The 27,404-nt window shown below is 46.7% G+C and overlaps 1 protein-coding gene across 1 annotated transcript in view; it reads right to left on the reverse strand.

Moving 5' to 3' along the window:
• Positions 1-27,404, reverse strand: part of LOC115092958 (E3 ubiquitin-protein ligase HERC2-like) — a 2,733,734-nt gene that overhangs the window by 2,237,856 nt on the left and 468,474 nt on the right. Inside the window, 1 exon segment of the mRNA XM_029604466.1 lies at positions 118-305. Within this exon segment, the coding sequence (XP_029460326.1) occupies positions 118-305 (188 nt within the window).

A 27,404-nucleotide genomic window follows, 5' to 3' on the forward strand; every position in this document is an offset into this window, starting at 1 on the left:
AACATGCAAACATTTGTGAATAGCTAAAAAATGTGGATACACAATTTGGAGTAAACTATAAGCAACTCATTCTATATTTAGCAATTTAAAAATGTTATATGTATAGGAACAACTTACTGTATGCATGAGAAACTTGTGTGATATCATCTCCTGGATAAAGTTTTACTGACTAGTAAACGCTGATGAAACGCAGCAGCAGATCCAGAGAAGCAGACCTTCTTTACTAAAATGTTCACGGTCCAGGCAGTAAACAAATTCGACGAGCCACATCTTTCAATTTAGCAATAGTCTGAGAAGCAATGTTTCTGATAGGTACAAGACATATAATATCACAATCAGCGAAACTGGCATTTCAGTCTATTTCAAGCAGCTAATGTTAAATAGAAACAAACGGGCCAATACAGTAAAGTGCACTCTGGCTAGCCCGCATTTGGCTGCGCGTTTGCAACGCACTATTTTTACCCCTTATACAGTAAGGGGTAATAGCGCGTCGAAAACGCGCGGCCACCCCCCCCGCCCCCCCCCGAAACTAATAGCGCCCGCAACATGCAAATGCATGATGATGGGCCTATTAGTCATTCCCACGCGATACAGAAAGCACAATGTGCAGCAAAGCTGCACATTTTAATTTCAGCCGGCACCGGGAAAGTGTACAGGAAAGTAGAAAAAACTGCTTTTCTGTACACCTCCGACTTAATATCATAGCGATATTAAGTCAGAGGCCCCAAAAATAAAAAAAAAATTTAATTTAAAAAAATAAAATTTTAATTTAAAAATTTTTTTTAATCTGCCCGTGGGTTGGAAGATGGACACTCAATTTTGCCGGCGTCCGTTTTCCAAACCCGTGGCTGTCAGCAGGTTCAAGAACTGACGCCGGTTAAATTGAGCTTCAGCTGTCAAACCCGCTGACAGCCGCCACTTCTGTCAAAAAGGAGGCGCTAGGGACACTAGCGTGTCCCTAGCGCCTCCTTTTACTGCAGGCCCTCATTTGCATGCGGGCTGATACTGAATCACGCATCCAGGACACTGGCCTGTATGCGCGTCGGGAGAGTGGGTGCTCGCCAGCTCTCCAGCACTTCTTTCTGTATCGGCCCAAAAGATAGTGTAGCTTCATGATTATCACACATAGCCAAGACACTAATTCTATTTTCCTATTTGACATTTATTGTGTGACCTTAAACAAAATACCTGAAGTAGCAGAAGTTATATCATCTGATTTTTGGCTCTACTGTTTACATATTGGATGTATTCCTAGGTTATCTCCACTATTCTTTTTTTCACATGCACACACATGTATAAACACACACATTTCCTGTGAGGAGGAATAGGGGTTCATATTACATTTATGGTAACATTCCAAGCTTACAAATTTTTTCCAAGTTCATTTTCCAGTTATATGTTCATGATATAGTCATACAATTTCAATCTGATACCTCTTATAATATCTGATCATTCATTTACATTTTTGTTTTAAACACCATATTACTAAAATATTTTTTGAAGATTTAAATGTTTAGCTGCTGAGCAGTTCTGTGGAAGTGGGATCCAGGCCATGGCTCTTAAAACCAAAAATCATTCTGGCAACCCCTGGCAATCCTTTTCTATTGTACTGTGTTTTATGTAAGTTCTAAGAATAAATTCATTTTAAAACAGAACTGTCTGTTAAGCTGCTCAGGAGACAAAACGTCAAGCCTACCAGTTCTAAAATGGCTGCCAGAGAAAGAGACGGCAATGAAACTGAGACATTTGAAAAAATGAAAGGTAACTAAATCCATTATTCTTGTTTTGAATGAGAAATCTGACACGTTACAGAGCATGATTAAACTAAGCAAAAGATTTTCTGAGCATGCTAAAAGAATCACTGAAGCTAAGGGAGAGGAATGAAAGAGGAATTAAATCTTTTGAGTCTCAATCTTTAGGAAATCAACAAAAAGTCAATATTCAATGTTCAGGACTTAACAAGACAAACCCAGAGTTTTCAATTTCCCGGGCCACCAAACAGATACAGTGCATTCAGAACATATTCAGACCCCTTCATTTTTTCTACATTTCTATAGTGAATATACAATTTTCCCTCCTTAATCTACACACAATATCCCATAATGACAAAGTGAAATCCAATTTGGAGAAATGTATACAAATTAATTTTAAAAAACCTGAACTATCACATTTCCTTAAGTATTCAGACTTTTTGCTATGACACTCAAAGTTGAGCTCAGGTGCACCCCATTTCCACTGATCATTCTTGAGATATTTCTCCAACTTGACTAGAGTCAATTGATTATACATGATTTGGAACGACACACAGAGCAAAATTAAAGCCATCAAGTGCAAGAAATTATTTTTAGACCTCCGGGACAGGATTGTGTCGGGCAGAGATCTGTAGAAAGGTAGAGAAAAATTGCTGCAGCATTGAAGGTCCCAAAGATCATTTGGAAGAAGTTCGGAACCACCTGGACTTTTCCTAGAGCTGGCCACCCACCCAAACTGAGCAATCGGGGGAGAAGAGCCTTGGTCAGGGAAGTGGCCAAGCACTCCATGGTCACACTGACAGAGCTCCATAATTCTGCTGTGGATATGGGAGAACCTTCCAGAAGGACAATCATCTCTGCAGCACTCCATCGATCAGGCCTTTATGATAGAGTGGCCAGATGGAAGCCATTCCTCAGTAAAAGGCACATGAAAGCCCACCTGGAGTTTGCCAAAGGCACTTAAAGGATGCTCAGAGCATGAGAAATAAGATTCTTTGGTCTGATGAAACCAAGATTGAACTCTTTGGCTTGAATGCCAAGTGTCATGTCTGGAGGAAACCAGACACCGCTCATCACCTAGCAAATATCACCCCTACGGTAAAGCTTGGTGGTGGCAGCATCATGCTATGGGGACGTTTTTCAGCTGCAGGAACTGGGAGACTAGTCAGAATTGAGGGAAAGATAAATGGAGCAAAGAACAGAGAGAGCCTGGAGGAAAACCTGCTCCAGAGTGTTCTGGACCTCAGACTGGGATGATGATTCACCTTTCAACAGGACAATGAGCCTAAGCACATAGCCAAGACAATGCAAGAGTGGCTTCGGCACAAGTCTGTGAATGTCCTTGAATGGCCCAGCCAGAGCCTAGACTTGAAACCGATCAAACATATTTGCAAATAACTGTACATCGATGCTCCCCATCCAACCTGATAGAGCTTGAGAGGATCTGCAGAGAAGAATGGGAGAAAATGCCCAAATCCAGGCATGCCAAGGTTGTAGCATCATACCCAAGACTTGAGGCTGTAATTGCTGCAAAAGGTGTCTCAACAAAGTACTGAGTAAAGGATCTCAATACTTATGTAAATATATTTCAGGTTTTGTTTGTTTTTTTTTCAAATTTGTACAAATTTCCACAGCCCTAATTTCGCTTTATCATTATAGGGTATTGTGTTTACACTGAGGAGGGAAAAATGAATATCAATTTTAGAATAAGGCTGTAACATAACAAAATGTGGAAAAAGTGAAAGGGTCTGAATACTTTCTGAATGCACTGTATGTTTTAGCCAGGTGAGTAATTACACAAGTAACACATACCCAAACAAAAGAAGCTAGCTTCAAAGGTGGAGATTATTTAGCCTGTATTTACCTGGGTAATTTTGGTCACTGCAAACACTTTCCTAAAGTTAGCCAAAGTTACCTAACTTTACCCAAGCATATATTTAACAATAAATTTACCCAGCTAAGTCTCACTGAATATCCTGGTTAAAGTTAGCTGAGTAATTTTATCCAGCTACCTCCCACTCCCTGCACTGCTCAATACCCTCTCATAGTGTTCTGAACTGGAAGAACATGAAAAGGATGCTAAAAACATAATAGTAAGGATCCAGAACATGGTAGGCCAGAGCAGCCCCCAACATGGCTCCCTGCCTCCCCCATTCCTTCCTCTATCTCTCTGCTAGAATTTAGTTCACCTGGACTACAGTGGGAAAGTTTTTATTGAGGCAGTACAGTAATTGAGATGCCAGGAGCAGGGTATAAAAGGGCAAAGGTAAAACTAGCACCTTTCCTGATTCACAGCAGCATCTCAGACTCCAGCAGAAGTTCTGATCAGCTTCCCAGAGCAACAGGAGATGATTCATAAATGGGGGCAAGCAGCATTGTACAGCCCAAGGTTGTCATATCAGTTTTGAATTGTGGCGAAGTAGCAAACTAAATCAGGATGTAGAACAGCAGTAGCACTAACACAAACAGTGAGAGCCTCCAATGGCGTAATAGGAGGATGGAAAAAAGGCAATCAATGACCTGAGGCTACCACACAAGACAGCACATACACAAAGCAGCTGCCAGCAGGAACATAAAGCCACAATTAGCACACCAAATCCAGAAGCAGAGATCCACATGCTGTAAACACAGAAGACAATGACCAGCACACAAAACTTTAAAGCAGAGACTTCACATACCACAACGCCAGAAATCCAGAGACTAACATATCACAGATACACACAAAAAGAATGGCAAATCAAAGTTCTTCCCAGCACTTAAGTCAAATGCTTGGTGGACAACAGTGGAACTTACCACAGTACAACAATCAGAGAGAAAGAGAGAGAGGAGGTTAATCATAGCAAGAGGCAGAGAATGGACACCTAGGGGTAGGCTGCCTGATTCTGACCTGAGCCAAATGCTGGGAGTACACCTTTCAGGTAGTGAGCTATACACCAGTAATACACTGCTGCTAATAATGGAAGGGAACTGTTAGAAGGGAGTCAATCTTCCTAGGGGATAGATGAGACCAGCTGCTGCAAAACAGAGGTGCTTACTTGTAACAGGAGTTCTCAGGGGACAGCAGGATTTCAGTCACCATTAGAGTGACACCATTAGATGGGACCCAGCATGGAAAACATGTCAAAATTTCTAGAACTTTGACTGAGCCTTTTTGAGCATACATTATACCACTCATCCGCATAGGGTACCTTCAATCTAATAATATAGAATTATAAGAAAAAAACCACAACATGGAGACCTAAATCCATGGGGAAGTGGGCAGGTCTCATGAAAACTGACATCCTGCTGTCCTCAGAGATAGGTAAAAAAAACTCTACTTTTTCCGAGGACAAATAGGATAGCAGGCCTTACACATAGGTGAATCCCTAGCTACAAGCGGTCCCTCAAACAAAACATAACCATATATAAGAACTTTCACTATTGACTCATTGACAATTTGTATTAATAGAATTATCCTGGGTCTACCACAGGTATTAACACTGACAAGTATTACAAACAATATACCCGTGTATTTCAATGAATTTTATCTTCAATTTTTATTATTTAACAAACCTTTAAAAACATAACACATATCTATTTATATCACCCATACACACCACATTCACTCACACAACAATAAACTATTAAAAACTAACAATACAAACTTGTTACACTTTAACAATACTATTGCAACATTCCCTAATTTACAATGTAAACATACTCCTCTTTTATTAATTACCCCAATTTCTACCACTGTTATATTTAACACAAATTTCCTTTACTAATGTAGACAATCATTTGTAATTAGAGTTCCTTATTAGATTCATATTTCATAAGTTACATCCTAACATGATGAACATTTATAATACTCTTTGCTTATATCCCGTCTGAGTTTCTTATTAAATTGCCGTTCTCAATCCCCTGAAGAAACCAATGGGAGAAACAGGAGCTTCCTGTCGGGATAAGATTAAAGAAATTGCAATATCGATTGTGTTGGGATACAAGTTATGAATTTCATGAAAATGAGAACGGCAATTTAATAAGAAACTCAGACGGGATATAAGCAAAGAGTATTATAAATGTTCATCATGTTAGGATGTAACTTATGAAATATGAATCTAATAAGGAACTCTAATTACAAATGATTGTCTACATTAGTAAAGGAAATTTGTGTTAAATATAACAGTGGTAGAAATTGGGGTAATTAATAAAAGAGGAGTATGTTTACATTGTAAATTAGGGAATGTTGCAATAGTATTGTTAAAGTATAACAAGTTTGTATTGTTAGTTTTTAATAGTTTATTGTTGTGTGAGTGAATGTGGTGTGTATGGGTGATATAAATAGATATGTGTTATGTTTTTAAAGGTTTGTTAAATAATAAAAATTGAAGATAAAATTCATTGAAATACACGGGTATATTGTTTGTAATCATTGACAATTTGGTCAGAGTCAAAATAGTCCTTACCTACTACTTGCGATACTGTGCATCATAAATTATTTTAAATAAATAAATAGTGGAACCTCACTCCTTCAAAGTTGCATGGGCTGTATGGGGGAGTCTCCAATAAGTGCTAGCGAGGATTTAATGAAAGGAGTTCTATGGGGCACATCTGATGGACTTGCTCTGAGATTGCTCCCTTTTGGAAGAAAAGCAAATGTTGCTTACCTGTAACAAGTGTTCTCACAGGACAGCAGGATGTTAGTCCTCACATATGGGTGACATCACAGGATGGAGCCCTATCACGGAACACTTTTTGTCAAAGTTTCCAGAACTTTGACTGGCCCCTACTGGGCATGCCCAGCATGGCACTAACCCTGCACCCAGCAGGGGTCCCCCTTCAGTCTTATTTAAAAGCTACAGGCAGTGCCGAAAAATAAAATAATAAAACGTTACAAACCCAACACCGCGGGGCGGCGGGAGGATTCGTGAGGACTAACATCCTGCTGTCCTGTGAGAACCCCTGTTACAGGTAAGCAACATTTGCTTTCTCACAGGACAAGCAGGATGGTAGTCCTCACATATGGGTGAATACCGAGCTGAGGATGTCGAGCATGCACCAAATGTACCCAAAGGCATGCAACAGGCACATCTGGGGCAGAATTTGGTAGAGGACATCCTGAACCCCATCGGGCAGGCGGAAGGGTGTTGGTATGTCACGTTGTAAACAGGTTACAAAGGACAGACTGGCCGAAGATGGAATCCTGCCTTCCGGCTTTGTCCAAGCAATAGTGGGCTGCAAAGGTGTGGCGAGAACTCCAGGTGGCAGTCCTGCAAATGTCAGGAAGCGGCACCGATCGGAGGTGTGCTACTGAAGTCGCCATGGCCCTCATAGAGTGTGCTTTAACACGGTCTTGAAATGGAATGCCCACTTGCTGATAGCAAAAGGATATGCAGTCCGCCAACCAGGAAGAGACAGTATGCTTACCCACAGGCTGCACTAATTTGTTAGGGTGGAAAGAGACAAACAATTGAGTGCTTTTCCTGTGGCCAGCTGTACGGTCTAGATAGAATGCTAGAGCCCATTTACAGTCAAGGGTATGCAGAGTCTGTTCTCCTGGATTGGAGTGGGGTCTGGGAAAAAAGGTAGATAGTATGATGGATTGATTGAGGTGAAAATCCGAAACTACCTTAGGTAAGAATTTAGGGTGAGTGCGGAGAACTACCCGGTCCTGCAGAAGTTTAGTGTAAGGCGGATAGGTAACTAGGGCCTGTAATTCACTAACTCTGCGAGCTGAAGTGATTGCCAAAAGGAAAATCACTTTCCATGTGAGATACTGAAGTTCACAAGAGTGAAGAGGCTCAAATGGTGGTTTCATGAGCCGACCTAAAACCAGGTTAAGGTCCCAAGAAGGGGCCGGAGGATGCAGTGGAGGCTTGAGGTGAAGCAAGCCCTTCAAAAAACGTGTTACAAGGGGTTGTACTGATAGAGGAACATCCCCCATACTTTTATGGAAGGCGGCTACCGCACTGACATGCATTCTGATAGAAGTCGTCTTTAGACCTGACTGATAAATGCCAGAGATAGTCCAAAAACTTCGTGATTGGACAGGAAAAAGGGTCAAGGGACTGAGAAGAGCACCATGATGTGAACCTTTTCCATTTGTAAGAGAAAGCTTTTCTCGTGGAAGGCTTCCGTGAAGCAATCAAGACAAGGGAAACAGGTTCAGAAAGGTTAAGTCGCTGAAGGATTAACCTTTCAACATCCATGCCATCAGGGACAAGGCATGAAGATTGGGATGGCAGAGGCACCCGTTGTTGTGTGTGATCAGAAGCAGTCCTTTCCTAAGGGAATGTGCCTGCGAATGGAGAGATCCTGCAGTATTGGAAACCACACTTGGTGTGGCCAGTGTGGTGCTATCAGGATCATGGTTCCCTTGTCCTGACGTAACTTCATGAGATTCTTCGAGAGAAGAGGAAGTGGAAAGAATGCATAGAGTAGACTGGTTGCCCACGAGAGGGAGAATGCGTCTCTGGGCTGAGAGTGTTTGCTGCAAATGAGAGAGCAGAAGTTCTCTACTTTGCGGTTTTGAGGAGACGCAAAGAGGTCTATACGAGGATATTCCCATTGTTGAAAGTCTGAGTTCGCTACTGAGGGGTTGAGAGACCACTCGTGTGGTTGAAAGATGCGACTCAGCTTGTCTGCCAACACATTCTCCACTCCCGGCAACCAGGTGGCCCTGAGGTACATCGAATCGGAGAGAGCTTCCGCCCATATCTGTGCAGCTTCCTGACACAGAAGGAAGGAGCCCATGCCTCCCTGTTTGTTGATGTACCACAAGGCCACCTGGTTGTCCGTCTGGATCAGGATAACTTGATTTGAGAGGCGATCCTTAAATGCCCTGAGAGCATATCTTATTGCTCGAAGCTCCAGGAAATTTATTTGGTGTTTGGCTTCCTCTGGAGACCAAGATCCTTGTGTCTGCAGATTGGCCACATGGACTCCCCAGCCGAGGTTGGAAGCATCGGTGTTATTTGAGGGTCTGGAGCCTGAAAGGGCAAGCCATGGAGGAGATAGTTTTGATGTCTCCACCAGGCAAGAGACTGAAGGAGTGAGACGGTTACGTGGACCATGGTCGACAGGGGCTGAACGCTTTGAGTCCATTGTGACCATAGAGTCCACTGCATGACTCATGGCCAATCATGCCATTGGTGTGACTTGTACTGAGGATGCCATGTGTCCCAGGAGGATGAGAAAGTGACGAGTAGTAGCAGATTACTGAGACTGCAGCTGGTGTGCGAGAGACACGAGAGTGAGCGCTCAATGTCGAGGCAGAAAAGCCTTTGCCTGCAAGGTGTCCAAGTCTGCCCCAATGAACGACAAGGTTTGAGATGGGACTAAAGAGGATTTTCGTAGCTGACGAGAAATCCTAATGAAATTAGAGTGTGTAAGGTTAGATTGAGGGACAACAGAGCAGCTTGCTGAGTGGGAGCCCTGACTAACCAATCGTCTAGATAGAGGTAGTCATGAACACTACTGCAACCACTATGAGGCATTTCATGAAGACTCGTGGCGCAGAGGCTAGTCCGAATGGAAGCACTCGACACTGATAGTACTTTGGGCCTACTAGAAACCTCAGTTATTTGTGATGAAATGGAGTTATCACAATATGAGTGTATGCGTCCTGGAGGTCTAGAGAGCAGATCCAGTCTCCGCTTTGTAGGAGAGGAAGAAGAGCGCCCAAGGTTACCATTTTGAACTTCTCTTGCTGGAGGTACTTGTTGAGGGCCCGTAGGTCCAGAATAGGACAAACGCCTCCTGAATTTTTGGGGATTAGAAAGTACCGGGAATAGAACCCTAGGCCGTGCTGAGAGTAGGGTGCGGGTTCTATTGCCTTGGATTGGAGAAGGAGGGAGGCCTCCTGATCCAGAAAGATGGAGTGATCGGATGTTCTCCACGTCGGCAGAGATGGAGAGTCCGGTGGCACGGAGAGAAAGTTCAGATGGTAACCCTGGGCAATTATCGCCAGTACCCATTGGTCTGAGGTAATTGAGTGCCATATGTTGTTGAAATGGCACAGTCTGCCTCCCACTGGTATGTGAGGCAATGGTGTCTGCCTCTGCTCTCTAGGTGGAAGTCAAAAACCTGAAACAGGACCTGGTTGAGGAGCTGCTTGCAACTTTTGTTTCCGTGTCTGACGAGACTGGGCTTTTTGAAAAGGTCTCGTGGCACGGGATCTGGTTGGTGGCGGGTAGGACTTCTTCGGCCGGAAGAAGGACTTCTTAGAGTCCTTTCGGAAGGGCTGTTTTGAAGGGTAGTCAGAAGGCATCAGAGAGCTGTCTGAGAGTCTCATGATGGTCCTTAAGTTCCGCCACTGTCCGTTGAATCTGTTCTCCAAATAGGTTATCTCCTACACAGGGTAGGTCAGATAACCAGTCTTGTACCTCAGGGCGAAGGTCAGAAGACTTGAGCCAGGCCCATCTCCTTGCCGAAATAGCTGCTGCAGATACTCTGGTAGCAGTATCAAAGATATCATAGGATGATCTGATCTCATGCTTGCCTGCTTCAAAACCCTTGTTTACTAGGGTTTGAAGCTGATCTTGGAATTGTTGAGGCAGGGTATCTGTCAAATCTTGTATCTGATTAAAAATGACCCTATTATATTGGGTCATATAGAGCTGATAAGCTGCAATCCGGGAGATGAGCATTGAGCCTTGGAATACACAGCGGCCAATGGCATCTAGAAACTTCTGTTCCTTACAAGGGGGAAAAGAAGTGTGAGGCTTTGATCTCTTTGCTCTTTTTTGTGCAGATTCAACAACTACAGATTGGTGGTCCAATTGTGTTTTCTGAAAGCCTGGAGCTGATTGCACCAAATAGGTAGTGTCAGCTTTTCTATCCACTGCAGCAATGGAGCCAGGATGTTCCCAGTTCTTCTTGAGAACATCCAGAAGAACATGGTGGAAAGGGATGGAGGTTATTTTCTTGGGAGCATCCAAGAATTGGAGCAACTCCATCAACTGGTGTCTGTCATCCTGTTCAGTCTGCAATTGGAAGGGAACCAATTCAGACATTTCCTTCACAAAATTTATAAAGGAGAGGTCCTCTGGAGGAGAATGCTTCCTACTTTCAGTGGGTGAAGGTGGTGAAGGTAAATCATCGGTGTCTGGGGAGGAATCATCAGTCCAGGTGTCATAGGGATCAGCACCCGTCCCTCTAGGAATTAGAGTGGGATGGGGTGGTTGGATACCTGAAGGTCCTGGTCTAGGTTCCGAAGGAATCATAGGAATTATCGGAGGCACCGATGAAGGCATCGAAGGCACCGGCGCAGGCATCGAGGACATCGATGGATGGCTCGGTGGCGCCGGACGAATCGGCACCATTGGTTGGATCAGTGGTGAGGGACATATCGGCATCATTGGCTAAGGCAGAACTCCCGATGGAGAGATGCGGAACGGTGTTTCTCCTCCCAATGATAATGTAAGTGGGGAGGGCTCCGGAGCCATCGGACACCCGGGATCCATCAGTGGAAAAGCGGCAATGAGCACTTCCATCCTAGAGAGCAGCAGTGCCAACGCTGCCAGAATCGGGTCGGTTATCGGTTCCTCAATCAGTACCGGAGGAACCTGGAGTCATTGCATCGCCTTGTTGATGGCCTCCTGAACCATCCAATCCAGTTCTTCTTGGAGACCTGGAGCAAGCAGCCCCGGCTCCAGAACAGAAGAAGGAGGCAGAGGCATAGCCAGAGGGACCACCGTTAAAGGCGGAGTCATGGCTCCCGATCCCCTGTCAGGTGAGGGTTGCCTCGGTGACCCGGTCGCCAAAAAGGTCAGTGCCTTTTCTGGACGGGGTTTCTTCGACGGCGGCTCAGACGATGGTGAGGTCGATGACTTCGCTCCCTCGATGGTCCGAGACTTATGGTGTCGATTGTTGAGATTACTTACCTGATAATCTCCTTTTCCTTAGTGTAAACAGATGGACTCAGAACAAATGGGTATAGTATGCTCGTGCTAGCAGTTGGAGATGGATCTGACGTCAGCACGGGTATATATACCCCCACAGGAAGCGTAGCAACTTAGTAATCTTCCTTGCAAAAGCTGTTATGGATGTGTGTACTGACGCTCAGTGAAATAGTGAAACAGGATTCCCCTGACCGATTGATAGTAGCTGGAGACCGCCAGCATTCACAACTGGAAGGCGTTGACACCTGGTAGAGTGTACGCTCATATGGAAACAGATGACATGGCTTACCTTGAATCGGTGAAACCCATGTACACAGGCAACTGGGCGGGATGCTGAGTCCATCTGTCTACACTAAGGAAAAGGAGATTATCAGGTAAGTAATCTCAACATTTCCTGTCGTGTAGCCAGATGGACTCAGAACAAATGGGATGTACAAAAGCTTTACTCCCAGCGTGGGCGGAAGGCTGCCTGAGGACCATGTAGAACCGCCCTCGCAAATGCTGTGTCCTCCCTGGCCTGGACATCCAGACGGTAGAACATGGAGAAGGTATGGAGGGAGGACCACGTCGCCGCTTTACATATTTCTGCAGGCGACAGCATCCCGGATTCTGCCCAAGATGCTGCTTGTGCTCTGGTAGAATGAGCCTTGACTTGCAGAGGAGGAGACTTCCCGGCCTCCACGTAAGCTGCTCTGATAACTTCTTTAATCCAGCGGGCGATGGTGGGCCGAGAGGCCGCTTCCCCTTGTCTTTTCCCGCTGTACTTCTTGTGTCATTTTCAGATATCTGGGCAGCATTCTGCCTATGTCGAGATGGCGTAGCAAACGCCCTTCTTCAGATTTCTTCAAACCCGCCGTGGTAGGCAAGGATATAGTTTGATTAAGGTGAAATCGTGAGACCACTTTAGGTAAAAAGGAGGGAACCGTGCGAAGATGGATAGCCTCTGGAGTGATTCTCAGAAAGGGATCACGGCAGGTCAGTGCTTGTAGCTCTGAGACGCGGCGTGCTGAACACACCGCCAATAAGAACACCATCTTCAAGGTTAGAGAACGGAGAGACAAGCCCCGAAGGGGTCTGAAGGTGGATCCCGCGAGGAAATCCAAAACAAGGTTGAGGTTCCACAAAGGCACTGGCCACTTCAGTGGCGGACGAATGTGCTTAACTCCTTTCAGGAAGCGAGACACATCTGGAGGCGTGGCAATGGTCTTGCCATCCCTCCTGGGACCATAGCAAGACAGTGCAGCCACCTGAACTTTGATGGAGCTGAGGGAGAGACCCTTCTGAAGCCCAACTTGCAGGAAATCCAGAACAATAGGGGTTGTGGTCGCATGTGGATTGGTGCCATGTGTCGCACCATGCTTCAAATATTCTCCAGATCCTTACGTAGGTGAGGGAAGTGGAAAACTTGCGGGCTCGGAGGAGTGTTTCTATCACGGGCTCCGAGTAACCTCTTTTCTTCAGTCTAGACCTCTTAATGGCCAGACCGTAAGAGAGAATTGAGCCGGATCCTCGTGGAGGATGGGACCATGACGTAGAAGGTCCCGGCGAGGAGGCAGGGGAAAGGGCTCCCCTGCCAGTAGTCTTCTCAGGACCGCATACCAGGGTCTTCTTGGCCAGTCTGGTGCCACTAGAAGAACTAGGCTCCGGTGTCTCTGAATCTTGTGGATGATGGCGACCAGCAGAGGCCACAGAGGAAATGCGTATAGCAGAGTCCCTGGAGGCCATGTCTGAACCAGGGCATCGATTCCGTGTGAGAACGGGTAGCGTTTGCGGCTGAAGTATCTGAGTACTTGAGCATTGGACTTGTCCGCTAGTAAGTCCATGTCCGGAATCCCCCAGTGATCAACAATCATCTGGAAGGCTGTGGGTGACAGCTGCCACTCTCCTGGATCTAGGCTTTCTCTGCTGAGGAAGTCTGCCATGGTGTTGTCCTTCCCGGCAATGTGGACGGCTGAGATGTCCTGAAGATTCGCCTCTGCCCAAGCCATCAGCGGGGCTATCTCCAGAGATACCTGTTGGCTTCTGGTTTCGCCCTGACGGTTGACGTATGCGACCGTGGTGGCGTTGTAGGACATCACTCTGACTGCTCTGTTCTTCAGTCTGTGAGCAAATTGTAGGCATGCCAATCGGACTGCCCGGGCCTCTAGACGGTTGATGTTCCACGCTGCCTCTTCTCTGTTCCACCGCCCTTGTGCAGTGAGTTCTTCGCAGTGTGCTCCCCAGCCACTCAGGCTGGCATCTGTGGTGAGCAGAGTCCACATAGGTGAGGACGGACATCTTCGACCCCCTGCTCATGTGGCTGGACTGCAACCACCACCGTAACTGGGTCCGTACTCTGGCTGGCAGAGGAAGGTGCGTGGAATAGTTCCGAAAGCGGGGGCTCCAGCGAGAGAGCAGGGAGTGTTGTAACGGTCTCATATGGGCCCTTGCCCAAGGTACCACTTCCAGGGTGGATGCCATGAGGCTGAGAACCTGCAGCTATGGGCCGACTGGCTCCCATCAAGTACCGGATACGCGTCTGAAGTTTTAACCTTCTCTTGGTAGTGAGACTGACTGTGTCCGCCTGGGTGTCGAACTGCACTCCCAGGTATTCCAGAGACTGGGAAGGCTGTAGGCAACTCTTGCTGAGGTTGATTACCCAGCCCAAGCTTTCCAGAAGGGCGATTACTCTGTCGGTTGTCCGATGGCTCTCCTCTCGTGACTTTGCCCTGATCAGCCAGTCTAGGTAGGGATGGACCAGGATTCCTTCCCGCCTGAGTGCCGCTGCTACCAATACGACCACCTTGGTGAAGGTCCGCGGTGACGTGGCCAACCCGAAGGGCAGAGCCCGGAATTGGAAGTGGCGTCCTAGAACCTTGAAGCGTTGGTAGCGCTGATGATCCGGATGGATCGGGATATGCAGATAGGCTTCCGACAAGTCTAAGGCCGTGAGGAACTCTCCTGGCTGTACTGCAGCCTTGACGGAGCACAGAGTCTCCATGCGAAACCTCGGTACTCGTAAGTATCGATTGACTGACTTGAGGTCCAGCACAGGCCAAAAAGTGCCCCCTTTCTTGGGTACCATGAAATAAATGGAATAGTGTCCAGAATTCACTTCCCAGGCAGGTACTGGGATGATGGCTTTCAAGGACAGGAGCCTCGCCAAGGTAGCTTCCAATGCTGCCTTCTTGTGTATGGGACATGAAGATTCCACAAACTTGTCCGGAGGGAGATGATGAAAGTCCAGATAATATCCCTCCCGGATAACGGCGAGGACCCACTGGTCCGACGTGATCTCGACCCATCTGGGGTAGAAGAGGGTTAACCTGCCCCCTATGGATCTGTCCCCCAGATGAATCGGCGAATTCTCATTGTGAGGCGCGGCCGGGACCCGAGCCCGGACCAGCCCCCCTCTTGCGCTGCTTGGTCCGAAAGGACTGATTCCTGGCCGGAGGACGAGGTGCCTGGTAGTGACCCCTGTAAGGAACAAAGCGCTGGGAACTCCTGCCCTTGGAGGGCCTTGGAAAGGCGCGCTGGCCCCTTCTGAACCGATCTTCCGGCAGCCTGGGCACTGGAGAGGCACCCCATGTACTGGCCAGTTTATCAAGGTCGCTGCCAAATACGAAGGAGCCCTTAAAGGGCAATCTGGTGAGGCGTGTCTTGGAAGGTGCATCAGCTGACCATCTCCGGATCCAGAGCTGCCTCCTGGCAGCTATGGAGGATGAGATCCCCTTAGCTGTAGTCCGAACCAGGTCAGATGCAGCGTCTGTGAGGAACGAAAGAGCGGACTCCATGTCTGCCGCTGGAGCGTTGTTTCTAACCTGTGACAAACAGGCACGCGTCACCACTGTGCAGCAGGTCGCGATCTGCAAAGATAGAGCTGCCACCTCAAAGGTCTGTTTCAGAATGGCGTCCAGGCGCCGGTCATGAGGCTCCCTGAGGGCCATCCCCCCTTCAACTGGAATGGTAGTGCGCTTGACCACAGCGCTAATCAAGGCGTCCACCTGAGGGCACGCCAGCAGGTCCTGGATAGCCGGTGCCAATGGGTACATGCTCTTCAGAGCCCGACCCCCTTTGAAGGAAGCCGCTGGTGCCGCCCATTCTAAATCTATCAATTGTTGTGACGCTTGCAAGAATGGAAAATGGTGGGCTGTAGGACGAAGACCTTCCAGCAGGGGGTTCTGCGCAGAGGGTACCGATGCGCTGGGCCCTGTAATATCCAATTCCGCCAGACACTGAGACACCAGGTCGGAGAGATCCTCTTTAGGGAAGAACCGCCTCATGGTTCTATATGGCTCAGTCCCTGGGGGAAGGTCCCCCTCGTCCGGGAGTTCAGACTCGTCCTGTGAGACCTCCTGGTCTGATTGATCCGGACTGTCCAGCGGCGGGAAGTCCTGCTCGCAATAAGGGCGTGAGGGTCCAGTAACAGGATCCGCAGGAGCCGCCACCGCAGCAGTAGCCGCCGCAGTCGCAGCCACCGCAGGAACAACAGGAACCACAGGGCCTGGACGGGAAGCCGTTTGCATCTGTACGAAGGCATGAATCCCCTTAAAGAGATCCACCCAGGAAATTGAAGCGACCTCTAATCGCCGGGGTACAAGCTCCCCCGGGATTCCTGATTGGTCGAGACTGCCCCCTAACTCCGGGGTAGCCCCTGGGGAACTGTCAACAAATCGTGGCTGAGACCGGTCCTGGCCTCCTCACATTGGGCACATAGGGAGCCTGGCTCTTCACTGCGCATGGCTCTAAGCTGGTATGCAGAGCAGAGGCCAAGGGCTTTAATGCCTGAGGCAGGCGGCGCCGCCGCTGAAGACGCTTCTGCGTTCTGATCCATCGAAAAATATGCGCTGAATGCTTAATACAACAAGCGCGCAATAATAATAATATGCGGCAGCAATAGGCGTTTAATACAACAGGGGCACAATAATAGTATGCGGCAGCAATAGGCGCTTAATACAACAGGCGCACAATAATAGTATGCGGCAGCAATAGGCGCTTAATACAACAGGCGCACAATAATAACAGTATGCGGCAGCAATAGGCGCTTAATACAATAGGCGCACAAGAATAATATGCGGCAGCAAAAGGCAATACAACACAATAGGCGCTCAGGAAGAATAAGAAGCAACAGCCCAATCGTATGCAATATGCACTCAGCAATATGCAGTTAGCAATACACGCTCAATGGCATTTAATAGGCTCTCAGCAATATGCGGTTAGCAATACACGCTCAATGGCATTTAATAGGCTCTCAGCAATATGCGGTTAGCAATACACGCTCAATGGCATTTAATACGCTCTCAGCAATATGCGGTTAGCAATACACGCTCAATGGCATTTAATAGGCTCTCAGCAATATGCGGTTAGCAATACACGCTCAATGGCAGTCAATAAGCTTTCAGCAATAAGCGGTTAGCAATAGGCGCTCAATAGCCGACAATAGGCTCTCAGCAATATGCGTTTAGCAATATACGCTCAATGGCATTCAATATGCTCTCAGCAATAGGCGGTCAGCAATACCCGCTCAGTGGCAGCCAATAAGTAGCATATGCTCACAGAAATGAGGCAATATACGCTCAAGGAGGAACAGAGCCGCGCCTATTACGGGCGCTCATACCTGAACAAGGCCCCAAAATGGCGTCCTCCACGGCGTGCCACGCCGCCGATCCTCTGTTCCTCGGAGACCAGAAAGAAGAGATGTACGCCTTACCTGATCTTCGGCGCTTCCCGGCTGGAACCTGGGCGGTCTCCGGCTGCGGGGGGAGAGGGCAAGTACCTTCACCGCCGCGTTTGAGGATATGCACCCGCTGCCTCGTCCACGCCGGGACCGAGGCGCCTCGAAAGCCTCACCCGAACCTCGCCCGGGGGCTGTGTCCCTGCCGCGATTCGGCCAGACCGAGGACTTCCACCTCCGGGAGACCACGAAAATCACTCCGGGAAGCTCAACTGGGGGAGTGACCTTCGCGTATCACCGCAGGAGCGCGGGGCTCGATTTTCTTCTTTCTTTTTGCAAAAAGGAAAAAGTAGAATCTAGAATTATAAGAAAGAGAAAAATTAAAGTAGTCTTGGAAAGCACGCTCAACTAGCGTGCAGGCACTCCAAACTGATTTGGAGACGGAAATTACTGAGTTGCTACGCTTCCTGTGGGGATATATACACCCCCGTGCTGACGTCAGATCCGTCTCCAACTGCTAGCACGAGGATACTGTCCCATTCGTTCTGAGTCCATCTGGCTACACGCCAGGAAATATGCGCTTAATGGAAAGCGGTAACAATAGACACTTAATATAACAGGCGCTTAATAATAATAATATGCGGCAGCAATATACGCTTAATCTAACAGGCGTTCAATACAACAGGTGCTCAATAATATGCGGCAGCTATATACGCTTAACAGAACAGACGCTCAATAATAAGCAGCAGCAATATACGCTGAACAGAACAGGCGCCCAATAATATACGGCAGCAATATACGCTGAACAGAAGAGGCGCTCAATAATATGCGGCTAGCAATATACGTTCAATGATATCCAATATGCTCTCAGCAATAGGCGGCTAGCAATATACACTCAATAATATGCAATATGCTCTCAGCAATATGCGGCTTAGCGATGTACGCTGAACAATAAGCAATGTGCTCTCAGCAATATGCGGCTTAGCAATGTACGCTGAACAATAAGCAATGTGCTCTCAGCAATATGCGGCTTAGCAATATACACTCAATGATATGCAATATGCTCTCAGCAATATGCGGCTTAGTCATAGACCTGCGCCTATCATGGGCGCTCAATACCTGAGTAAGGCCAACAAAATGGCGCCCTTCCACGGCGTGCCGTCTACGGGCCACGCCGCCAATCCTCGTTCCTTGGAGACCAACAAGTAAGAGATGTACGCCTTACCTGATCCTCGGCGCTTCCCGGCTGGAACCCGGGCGGTCTCTGGCTGCGGGGGGAGAGGGCAAGTACCTTCACCGCCGCGCTTTGAGGAAATGCACCCGCTGCCTCGTCCACGCCGGGACTGAGGCGCCTCGTTCGCCCCGCCCGAGCCTCGCCCAAGGGCTATGTCCCTGCCGCGATTCGGCCACCGGACCAAGGACTTAGACCTCCGGGGGATCACGGAAATCACCCCGGGAAACTCACTGGGGGAGGGACCTTAGGGTATCACCACAGGTGTGCAGGGCTCGATGGTGCTGTAGAAATTTAGGAAAAAGAAAGTAGAAAGTAGATTTGGAAACACGCTCAGCGAGCGTACAGACTCTCCAAACTGCTTTGGAGACGGAAATTACTAAGTTGCTATGCTTCCTGTGGGGGTATATATACCCGTGCTGACGTCAGATCCGTCTCCAACTGCTAGCACGAGCATACTATACCCATTTGTTCTGAGTCCATCTGGCTACACGACAGGAAAGGCGATGTTTGTCTCTACAATCCCCTCGGTCATGAGGGGGAGTATAGGGTGTCGAAGGCCGAGATGTCATCGATGCCGGAGAGTCACCGGTCGGTGGACGATGCTGGCACGAAGTTGACTGTGCCAGTTCCGACGACGTCTATGCAGTGGACGGACTCGGGGTTTGAGCACGGAAGAGAAGTTCCATCTTCTCCATTCTGGCCTTGCGACCTTTTGGTGTCATTAGGGCACATTTGGTGCACGTCAAGACATCGTGCTCACGTCCTAGACTCATACCACAGACTTTATGGGGGGTCTGTGATGGACATGGTGCAATTACAGTCCGGGCACCGACGGAACCCCGACACCATGACCATAGAAAAAAAATCGAGCCGTGGTACGGTCGACGGCCAGTAGGCCGCGAGGGCCAAACTCATAAGAACATAAGAAATTGCCATGCTGGGTCAGACCAAGGGTCCATCAAGCCCAGCATTCTGTTTCCAACAGAGGCCAAACCAGGCCACAAGAACCTGGCAATTACCCAAACACCAAGAAGATCCCATGCTACTGATGCAATTAATAGCAGTGGCTATTCCCTAAGTAAACGATTAATAGCAGTTAATGGACTTCTCTTCCAAGAACTTATCCAAACCTTTTTTGAACCCAGCTACACTAACTGCACTAACCACATCCTCTGGCAACAAATTCCAGAGCTTTATTGTGTGTTGAGTGAAAAAGAATTTTCTCCGATTAGTCTTAAATGTGCTACTTGCTAACTTCATGGAATGCCCCCTAGTCCTTCTGTTATTCGAAAGTGTAAATAACCGAGTCACATCTACTCGTTCAAGACCTCTCATGATCTTAAAGACCTCTATTATATCCCCCCTCAGCCGTCTCTTCTCCAAGCTGAAAAGCCCTAACCTCTTCAGCCTTTCCTCATAGGGGAGCTGTTCCATCCCCTTTATCATTTTGGTTGCCCTTCTCTGTACCTTCTCCATTGCAACTATATTTTTTTGAGATACGGCGACCAGAATTTTACACAGTATTCAAGGTGTTGTCTCACCATGGAGTGATATAGAGGCATTATGACATTTTCCGTTTTATTAACCATTCCCTTCCTAATATTCTATTTGCTTTTTTGACTGCTGCAGCACACTGAGCCGACGATTTCAATGTATTATCTACTATGACGCCTAGATCTCTTTCTTGGGTGGTAGCTCCTAATATGAACCTAACATCGTGTAACTACAGCAAGGGTTATTTTTCCCTATATGCAACACCTTGCACTTGTCCACATTAAATTTCATCTGCCATTTGGATGCCCAATCTTCCAGTCTTGCAAGGTCCTCCTGTAATGTATCACAGTCTGCTTGTGATTTAACTACTCTGAATAATTTTGTATCATCCGCAAATTTGATAACGTCACTTGTCGTATTCCTTTCCAGATCGAAAGTAATCGACGGAAAACGGGTAAAAACTTACCGGAGTACCGCGGTCTGAAAAAAGTTAAAGGAGGGACCCCTGTAGGGCAAATTAACTTTTAGCAATTCCATGAGGAAAATTCCTGTCTGGAATCTCTGCAGAGCTCCTTTACCGCGAGGCTACTGCTGCGTGGAAAAAAGAAGACTGGCTGCAGGGTTAGTGCTATACTGGGCATGCCCAGTAGGGGCCAGTCAAAGTTCTGGAAACTTTGACAAAAAGTGTTCCGTGATAGGGCTCCATCCTGTGATTTCACCCATATGTGAGGACTACCATCCTGCTTGTCCTGTGAGAATGTCAGTAATATATTTCTACTGTGATAGGGCACATGACCAAATGGTACCCAATGTTCTCTCTTTTTAACTATCCAGTGGATGAAGTATCTCGTGAAGAGAATCTTCTCATAGTTAAGATCCTCATAGCAGTGACGTGTTTGATAACAGCTGTAATGAATTGGTAGTATTCATGATAGTCCCTGCTCAAAGGTCCCTAGAAAGGATCTAGCTACAAGCCAAAGTAAAGAAAAGTTATGATGGATGACAATGGGGACTACAATTCCCAGAATTCCCAGAACCTAGATCTGAGAAAGGATGAGCCAGAGTAGGCAGGGCCAGAATAAATCAGCAGGTTTCCCAAAATTGGTGGCCAGGTGCTATAAATGGGTGAGCTCCTTGACATGAAGGAGGTCCAGTTCCAGATTTCCAGAGCTGTTGTACATACGACCTCGAAAGGCCTTGCATTCTGTTACACTAGGGTTGTTTTAGTGTTCCCTTGGGCCTCAGCCCGACCCCAGACGAGTCCAGGACCGAACAGAGGGTTGACGGCGTGTTCCACCATGGCTGACTGTCTAACCCTCTGCCAGGCCGGCAAGCTCCCATGGCCAACAACAGATGATGTTGGAATGTGAATGGTCCTCCGACCATTCCGAGCCCTTTCGGACCTGCTGCGTGGAACAGCAGGCCTGGCCTGAGGTCGAGGGCAGACTGGCTTTGACACGAAGACATGACAGCAGGATCGATGCAATGGCATTACGGATGAAGACTTGACAGCAGATCGATGCAACAGCATCGCGGACGAAGACGTGACAGCAGGATCGATGCAACGCATCACAGACGAAGACATGACAGCAGGATAGATGCAATGGCATCGCAGACGAAGACTTGACACCAAAGCTGATGCGAAGACATCACGGACCAGTGGTCGATGCGACGACATCCCAGATCAGGGTCGATGCGACGACATCAGGAACAAGACATGATACCAAAAGTGATGCAACAGCATCCAGGACGAGACGAGGAACTGACGAAGTCCAGACGAGAAGAGAAGCTGGGCGGAAGGACATCGGCACTGTCTATCAAGGCGCCCTACTCAGCCCACCCGCGGGACTGAGTCGCGGACCACCCTGTCCCACTGCGCACCCTACACAGCCCGAGGAGGCTGGTCACGGACCACGCTGTAGCGGTACGAGCGCAGGGAAGGATCCAGTCAAAGCAGTACTCTGACGGAGCCAATGTCGTCCGAAGCTCCACCAACGGCTGGCAGGACATGATGGCTCAGGAGCACAGGACACCTGTCCACCTGTAGGCTAGTCCACGCTCGGGCACGACATCATCCGAGGGACCCCCGGCCTAACAGGTACCAGAAGGCTCAAGAGCGCTGAAGACGACGACACAGGAGCAGACATCAAGGAACCTGGATCATCAGGAAACGTAGGATCAAAGCGAGACACCAGGACACCTGGACAGGGACCTCAGGCAACGAAGACGTAACTTGACATGGCGAGACGAAACAACAAGAACTCCATGGAGAAGAAGAAGAAGACTTGATGGAGCTCTGGCAGGCAGGAGCCTCCAGAGTGAAGCAACTCCGATGCAAGGCAAAGACTGACTGACGGAGCAGCCCTTTTATAGGGCTGGTAGAGGAAGTCCACTCCCTAGGTGGGGCCGGCACACTTCCTGTGCCTGGCCCTTTAAATCTTGCAGAGAGGCACGTGCCGGCGCCTAAGGAGCAGGAAGCAGGGCTGTGCAGGACGTGGACAGTGGACTGCACAGCGTCATCGCAAACAGACGCAGGCTGGGCCTGATGACGGCAGCGGCTCCCGCCGCTGCAGGAGGCCCCGAGGGCGGAGGACGTCAGAGGCGGCTCCAGCCGCGAAGAGAAAGGCAGACAAGTCCGCGGCTCCGACCGCGGTGAAGGGTGTCTCGATGGGCGGCCTCCGGGCCATAGGGAACAAACAAGTCCGCGGCTCCGGCCGCGTGGGCAGGCCCAATGGCAGCGTCCTGCCGCATTGGTGAAGAAAAGCAGCAAATGGTGAGTGCCTGCTTGCGGGGAGACCCGCGGGCAGCGATTCATAACAAGTGCCATCAGCAATCCTGCTATAAAACCACATGAAAGGTGAGGAAGAAGGAGAAGCAGAACCAGATGGCAACCCTCATACACAGTTAGAATTCCCTGAATTTCTCTCTCTATCATGTATTTCAGCCAAAAGGGAATTGAAAGGTGAATAAGATTTAGATGGGGGAATTTAATGCATCCCTCTGTTATGTATCTTTCGGATAATAGAAAGACTAGGGGGCACTCCATGAAGTTAGCATGTGGCACATTTAAAACTAATCGGAGAAAGTTCTTTTTTACTCAACACACAATCAAACTCTGGAATTTGTTGCCAGAGGATTTGGTTAGTGCAGTTAGTATAGCTGTGTTTAAAAAAAGGATTGGATAAGTTCTTGGAGGAGAAGTCCATTACCTGCTATTAAGTTCACTTAGAAAATAGCCACTGCTCTTACTAGCAACGGTAAGATGGAATAGACAGTTTTGGGGTACTTGCCAGGTTCTTATGGCCTGGATTGGCCACTGTTGAAAACAGGATGCTGGGCTTGATGGACCCTTGGTCTGACCCAGTATGGCATGTATTTTGATATGGGAATGTTAAAAGCTGCAGTAATCTATAAAAGATTTGCCTTGAAGCTACTAAAAGTTTATTTAATGTTACTAAGTCCACTATGGAGTATTCAGAACAAAACCCTACCACTGCATGAATATTTGGCTGCAATAATTGATTCCCTGTAAACTTTAAACTCTAGAAAGTTGATTCGTCATTGTTTAGAATGGTGTAGAAGCTAAGCTGGGAAACTGCTTGAATGTTTAACTGCAATAAAATATTTCTGGTAAACTTTAAAGCAGAGGGTGAAAGTTCTTTTCTTAATTTCAGTGGTTAAGATGGCTTAAGCCTCACTAGTATTTGCACTACTAAAAGTTTAAGATATTTGCACTTATTATGCAGCCAGTTTAAATTGCAGTAAACTGTATGGGGCAGATTTTCGAGGATTTATGCGCATAAGGGGTTGCGCGCACCAGGCCTATTTTCAAAAGGCCCGGCGGCGCACATAAAGCCCCGGGACACGCGTATGTCCCGGGGCTTTTCTGAATGGGCGGGCAGGGCAACTATATCTTTTTTGAGAGGCGGCAATTAGAATTGCACGTAGTATTCAAGGTGCAGACTCACCATAGAGCGATACAGAGGCATTATGACATCCATTGTTGTATTTGCCTTTCCCTTCCTAATAATTCCAACATTCCGTTTGCTTTTTTGACTGCCACAGCACACTGGGCTGACAATTTCAATGTCCACTATGATGCCTGGATCTCTTTTTTTGTTGGTAACTCCTAAGATGCAACCTACCTATATGCATCACCTTGCACTTGTCTTCTTTAAATTTCATCTGCCATTTGGAAATCCAATCTTCCAGTCTCACAAGGTCATCCTGCAATTTCACAATCTGCTTGAGATTTAATTACTCTGCATAATATTGTTTCATCCACAAATCTGATCACCTCACTCGTCGTACCTCTTTCCAGATCATTTATGAATATAATACAAAGCACCAGTCCAAGTACAGATGCCTGAGGCACTCCACTGTGAAAACAGACCATTTAAGCCTACTCTCCATTTCCTGTCTTTTAACCAGTCTGCAATCAACAAAAGGACATCGCCTCCTATCCCATGACTTTTTAGTTTTCTTAGAAGCCTCTCATGAGGGACTTTGTTGAATGCCTTCTGAAAATCCAAATACACCACCTCTACCGGTTCACCTTTGTCCACATGTTTATGCACCCCTTAAAAAAAAAAATGTAGATGATTTGTGAGGAAAGACTTCCCTTGGGTAAATCCATGCTTGTGTGTCCCATTAAATCATGTCTATTTTAATGTTTTGTGAGTTTATTCTTTATAACAGTTTCCATGATTTTTTCACGATCTATCGTTTCCCGGATCACTCCTGGAGCCCTTTTTAAATATCGGGGTTACACTGGCCACCTTCCAGTCTTCAGGTACAATGGATGATTTTAATAATAGGTTACAAATGAATTGTAATAGTCTGAAATTTCATTTTTCAGTTCTTTCAGAATCCTGGGGTTTATACCATCCGGTCCAGGTGATTTACTACTCTTTAGTTTGTCAATCTGGCCTACTACATCTTCAGGTTCTCCGTGATTTCATTCAGTTCATCTGAATCATCACCCTTGAAACGGTCTTTGGAATGGGTATCTCCCCAACATTCTCTTCAGTAAACACTGAATCAAAGAATTTGTTTAGTCTTTCTGCGATGGATCTATTCAATTCTCCTGCTAAACAGCTAGCAGGTATTGTTGGCTGAGTTTGGGATTCTAAAAAGTATCTTAATTGTTCAAGAACAAAGAAAAAGAAAATTATAATCTCTGACAATACATTTATAAGGATATAGTAACACAAAAGAATAACAATGTGGAAGTTTTAGATCATAGTGCAATAAAGCTTTTCTTCCTCTCCTGTGTAGACTAAGTAAAATAAGGAAAAATAAGAACCTTCTGTCCAAGAAAGAGAGGATAGAATTTTTAAAAATCTCTTCATAACTTAACATCTTGCTCAAAGATAAAAAACTAACAGAGTGGAGCGTTCAGCTACTTCAACCCCTGAGCTTTCAAGAAACTGAGACAAATTGTCAGCAATATTGAGGGAAACAGGCTGAAAATTCTGAGGGTTCACTCCATGGTTAACAGGGAGGAAAATAGCTTTATTAATTGAAGGAATTTGTCCCAAATAAAACTACAGTATACCCACAAAATACTTTTTTAAATGTGGTAAGTGGTGTGTCTCCAAAAACTTTAGGAAAATTTAGAAATCTTAAGATTAAATATCTGACTTGATGTTCTAGAAATTCCATACACTGAGTCCTTGTCTTCAGATGCTTTAGACTTGCATATCTTTAATTGTATGATCGGCCAGCTTTTCATGAATATTAGCAAATTGAGAGTCACTTTCAATCTTAGTGGATTGAAACTCAGTGGTCAGATGATCAATTTTATTGTTGGAATCTTAAGTCCCAGATAGCATCTAACATAACCACTGCCAGCTTGTCAATCAAAGGAAAGGACTCACTGGTAAGATCTTGCAAAGTTGGCCTTCCACTGCCCAACAATGCAAGTTCAAATGATGCAAAAGATCCTCCCTGAGGCACAACTGGAGAACAGGACAGTCGGGCTGCAGAGTTATTCATACTCAACTCTCCAAGCAGGAACGATGCAGATATCTGCTCAGGCACCGTTCCACCTACATCCCCCACCAAGGGAGTAGTCGCCAAGACGACATCGGTATGCATCTCCGATAGTAGCAAATGGTTAGTCTCTCCGCAGGAGGCAACCTAGGATCTTTAGGGCTGAATGTTGTTTCTCCAGGCAAGACGGGTGCTCCTTCACTGGTTCTTGCAACAGAGTCTTCAGCCCCTACTAGTGCTAGACTGCTGGCATAAAAGATGAAATAAGCTGCTGCTGCACTCTGATGGCATAACAGAGATAAAAGAGATGGAAAGCAAAAAGCAGCTAACAGCCCACATCACGCTGCCATCTTAGCTACCCAGACACTAATTATTTTTAAGCATCAAAAAAAAAAATTATTGAGTGCATGTTTAAGACCTGAAAGGTGAATTTTAAAAGCCCAGCGTGCGCATCAATTAGGGAATGCGTGCACAAAATGGGCTTGCACAGGCACACCATATTTTAAAAGTGCCCAGATACACACCTATTTCCCACTCTGTGCCCGTCTCACTCTAATTCAAAAGGAAGCATCAATTAGATGAAGTCTGGGTGATACATAGGCATTCTGGGGTGGGGCTGAAAGATGTACATGCAAATACTTATGCACCTGGGTAGGCGCCCAGGTCTAATATCAAGCCTTCCCGGACAACTTATAACCATCACCTGCTACTGTAACAATGCTACTGTAAATATTCATTAAGTTATTGTTATTAAGTTATTATCCCTGTACAAATCTTTACGCCCCACCGTTCCTTTTTTCTCTCTCCCAGTTATCTTACCCCTGTTTTTTGTAACTGCTTCCCCCTGCACAAGTTTAGTTCTACTGTTCTATGCACCCCTGTTACTATGTAAACCAGCATGATGTGACTTGTTCATGAATGCCGGTATAAAAAACCTAAATTAATAAATTAATAAAATAAATATCATGTAAGTTTACTTCTGCTACGGAGAAGGTGTAAATTTAAAAAAAAAAAAAAAAAAGGAAAACTAACCATATCTAAAGGAGTTTAAGAGTCTGGGCTAACTGGGGGGAGTGAAGGCTATTAAACTAAGGGGCTTTGGAGGACCTAGCTCGTAACTGGGCGAACTGGTAGAAGAGCTGGTGAAATTAGCAATGGCGTGGGCACGCATCTCTTAAAATCAGTCTTAATTAAAAGCAGAATTTGTGTGCCCACTTAAAATTAGGCACATGTGCACAACCATGTTATTTTATAACGTGCGCGCATATACTCACTCAAGTTATAAAATGGCCGCATATCTTGGCACGTGCCAATGCACACACAGTGTGCCCACACATTAGTTTGAAAGCTACTGTCCCTGGCGATAACTTTTAAATGAGTGCATGTGCAACCACATA

The sequence above is a fragment of the Rhinatrema bivittatum genome, chromosome 5 (genome assembly GCF_901001135.1).
Source record: "Rhinatrema bivittatum chromosome 5, aRhiBiv1.1, whole genome shotgun sequence".
In the NCBI taxonomy this organism is placed as follows: Eukaryota; Metazoa; Chordata; class Amphibia; order Gymnophiona; family Rhinatrematidae; genus Rhinatrema; species Rhinatrema bivittatum.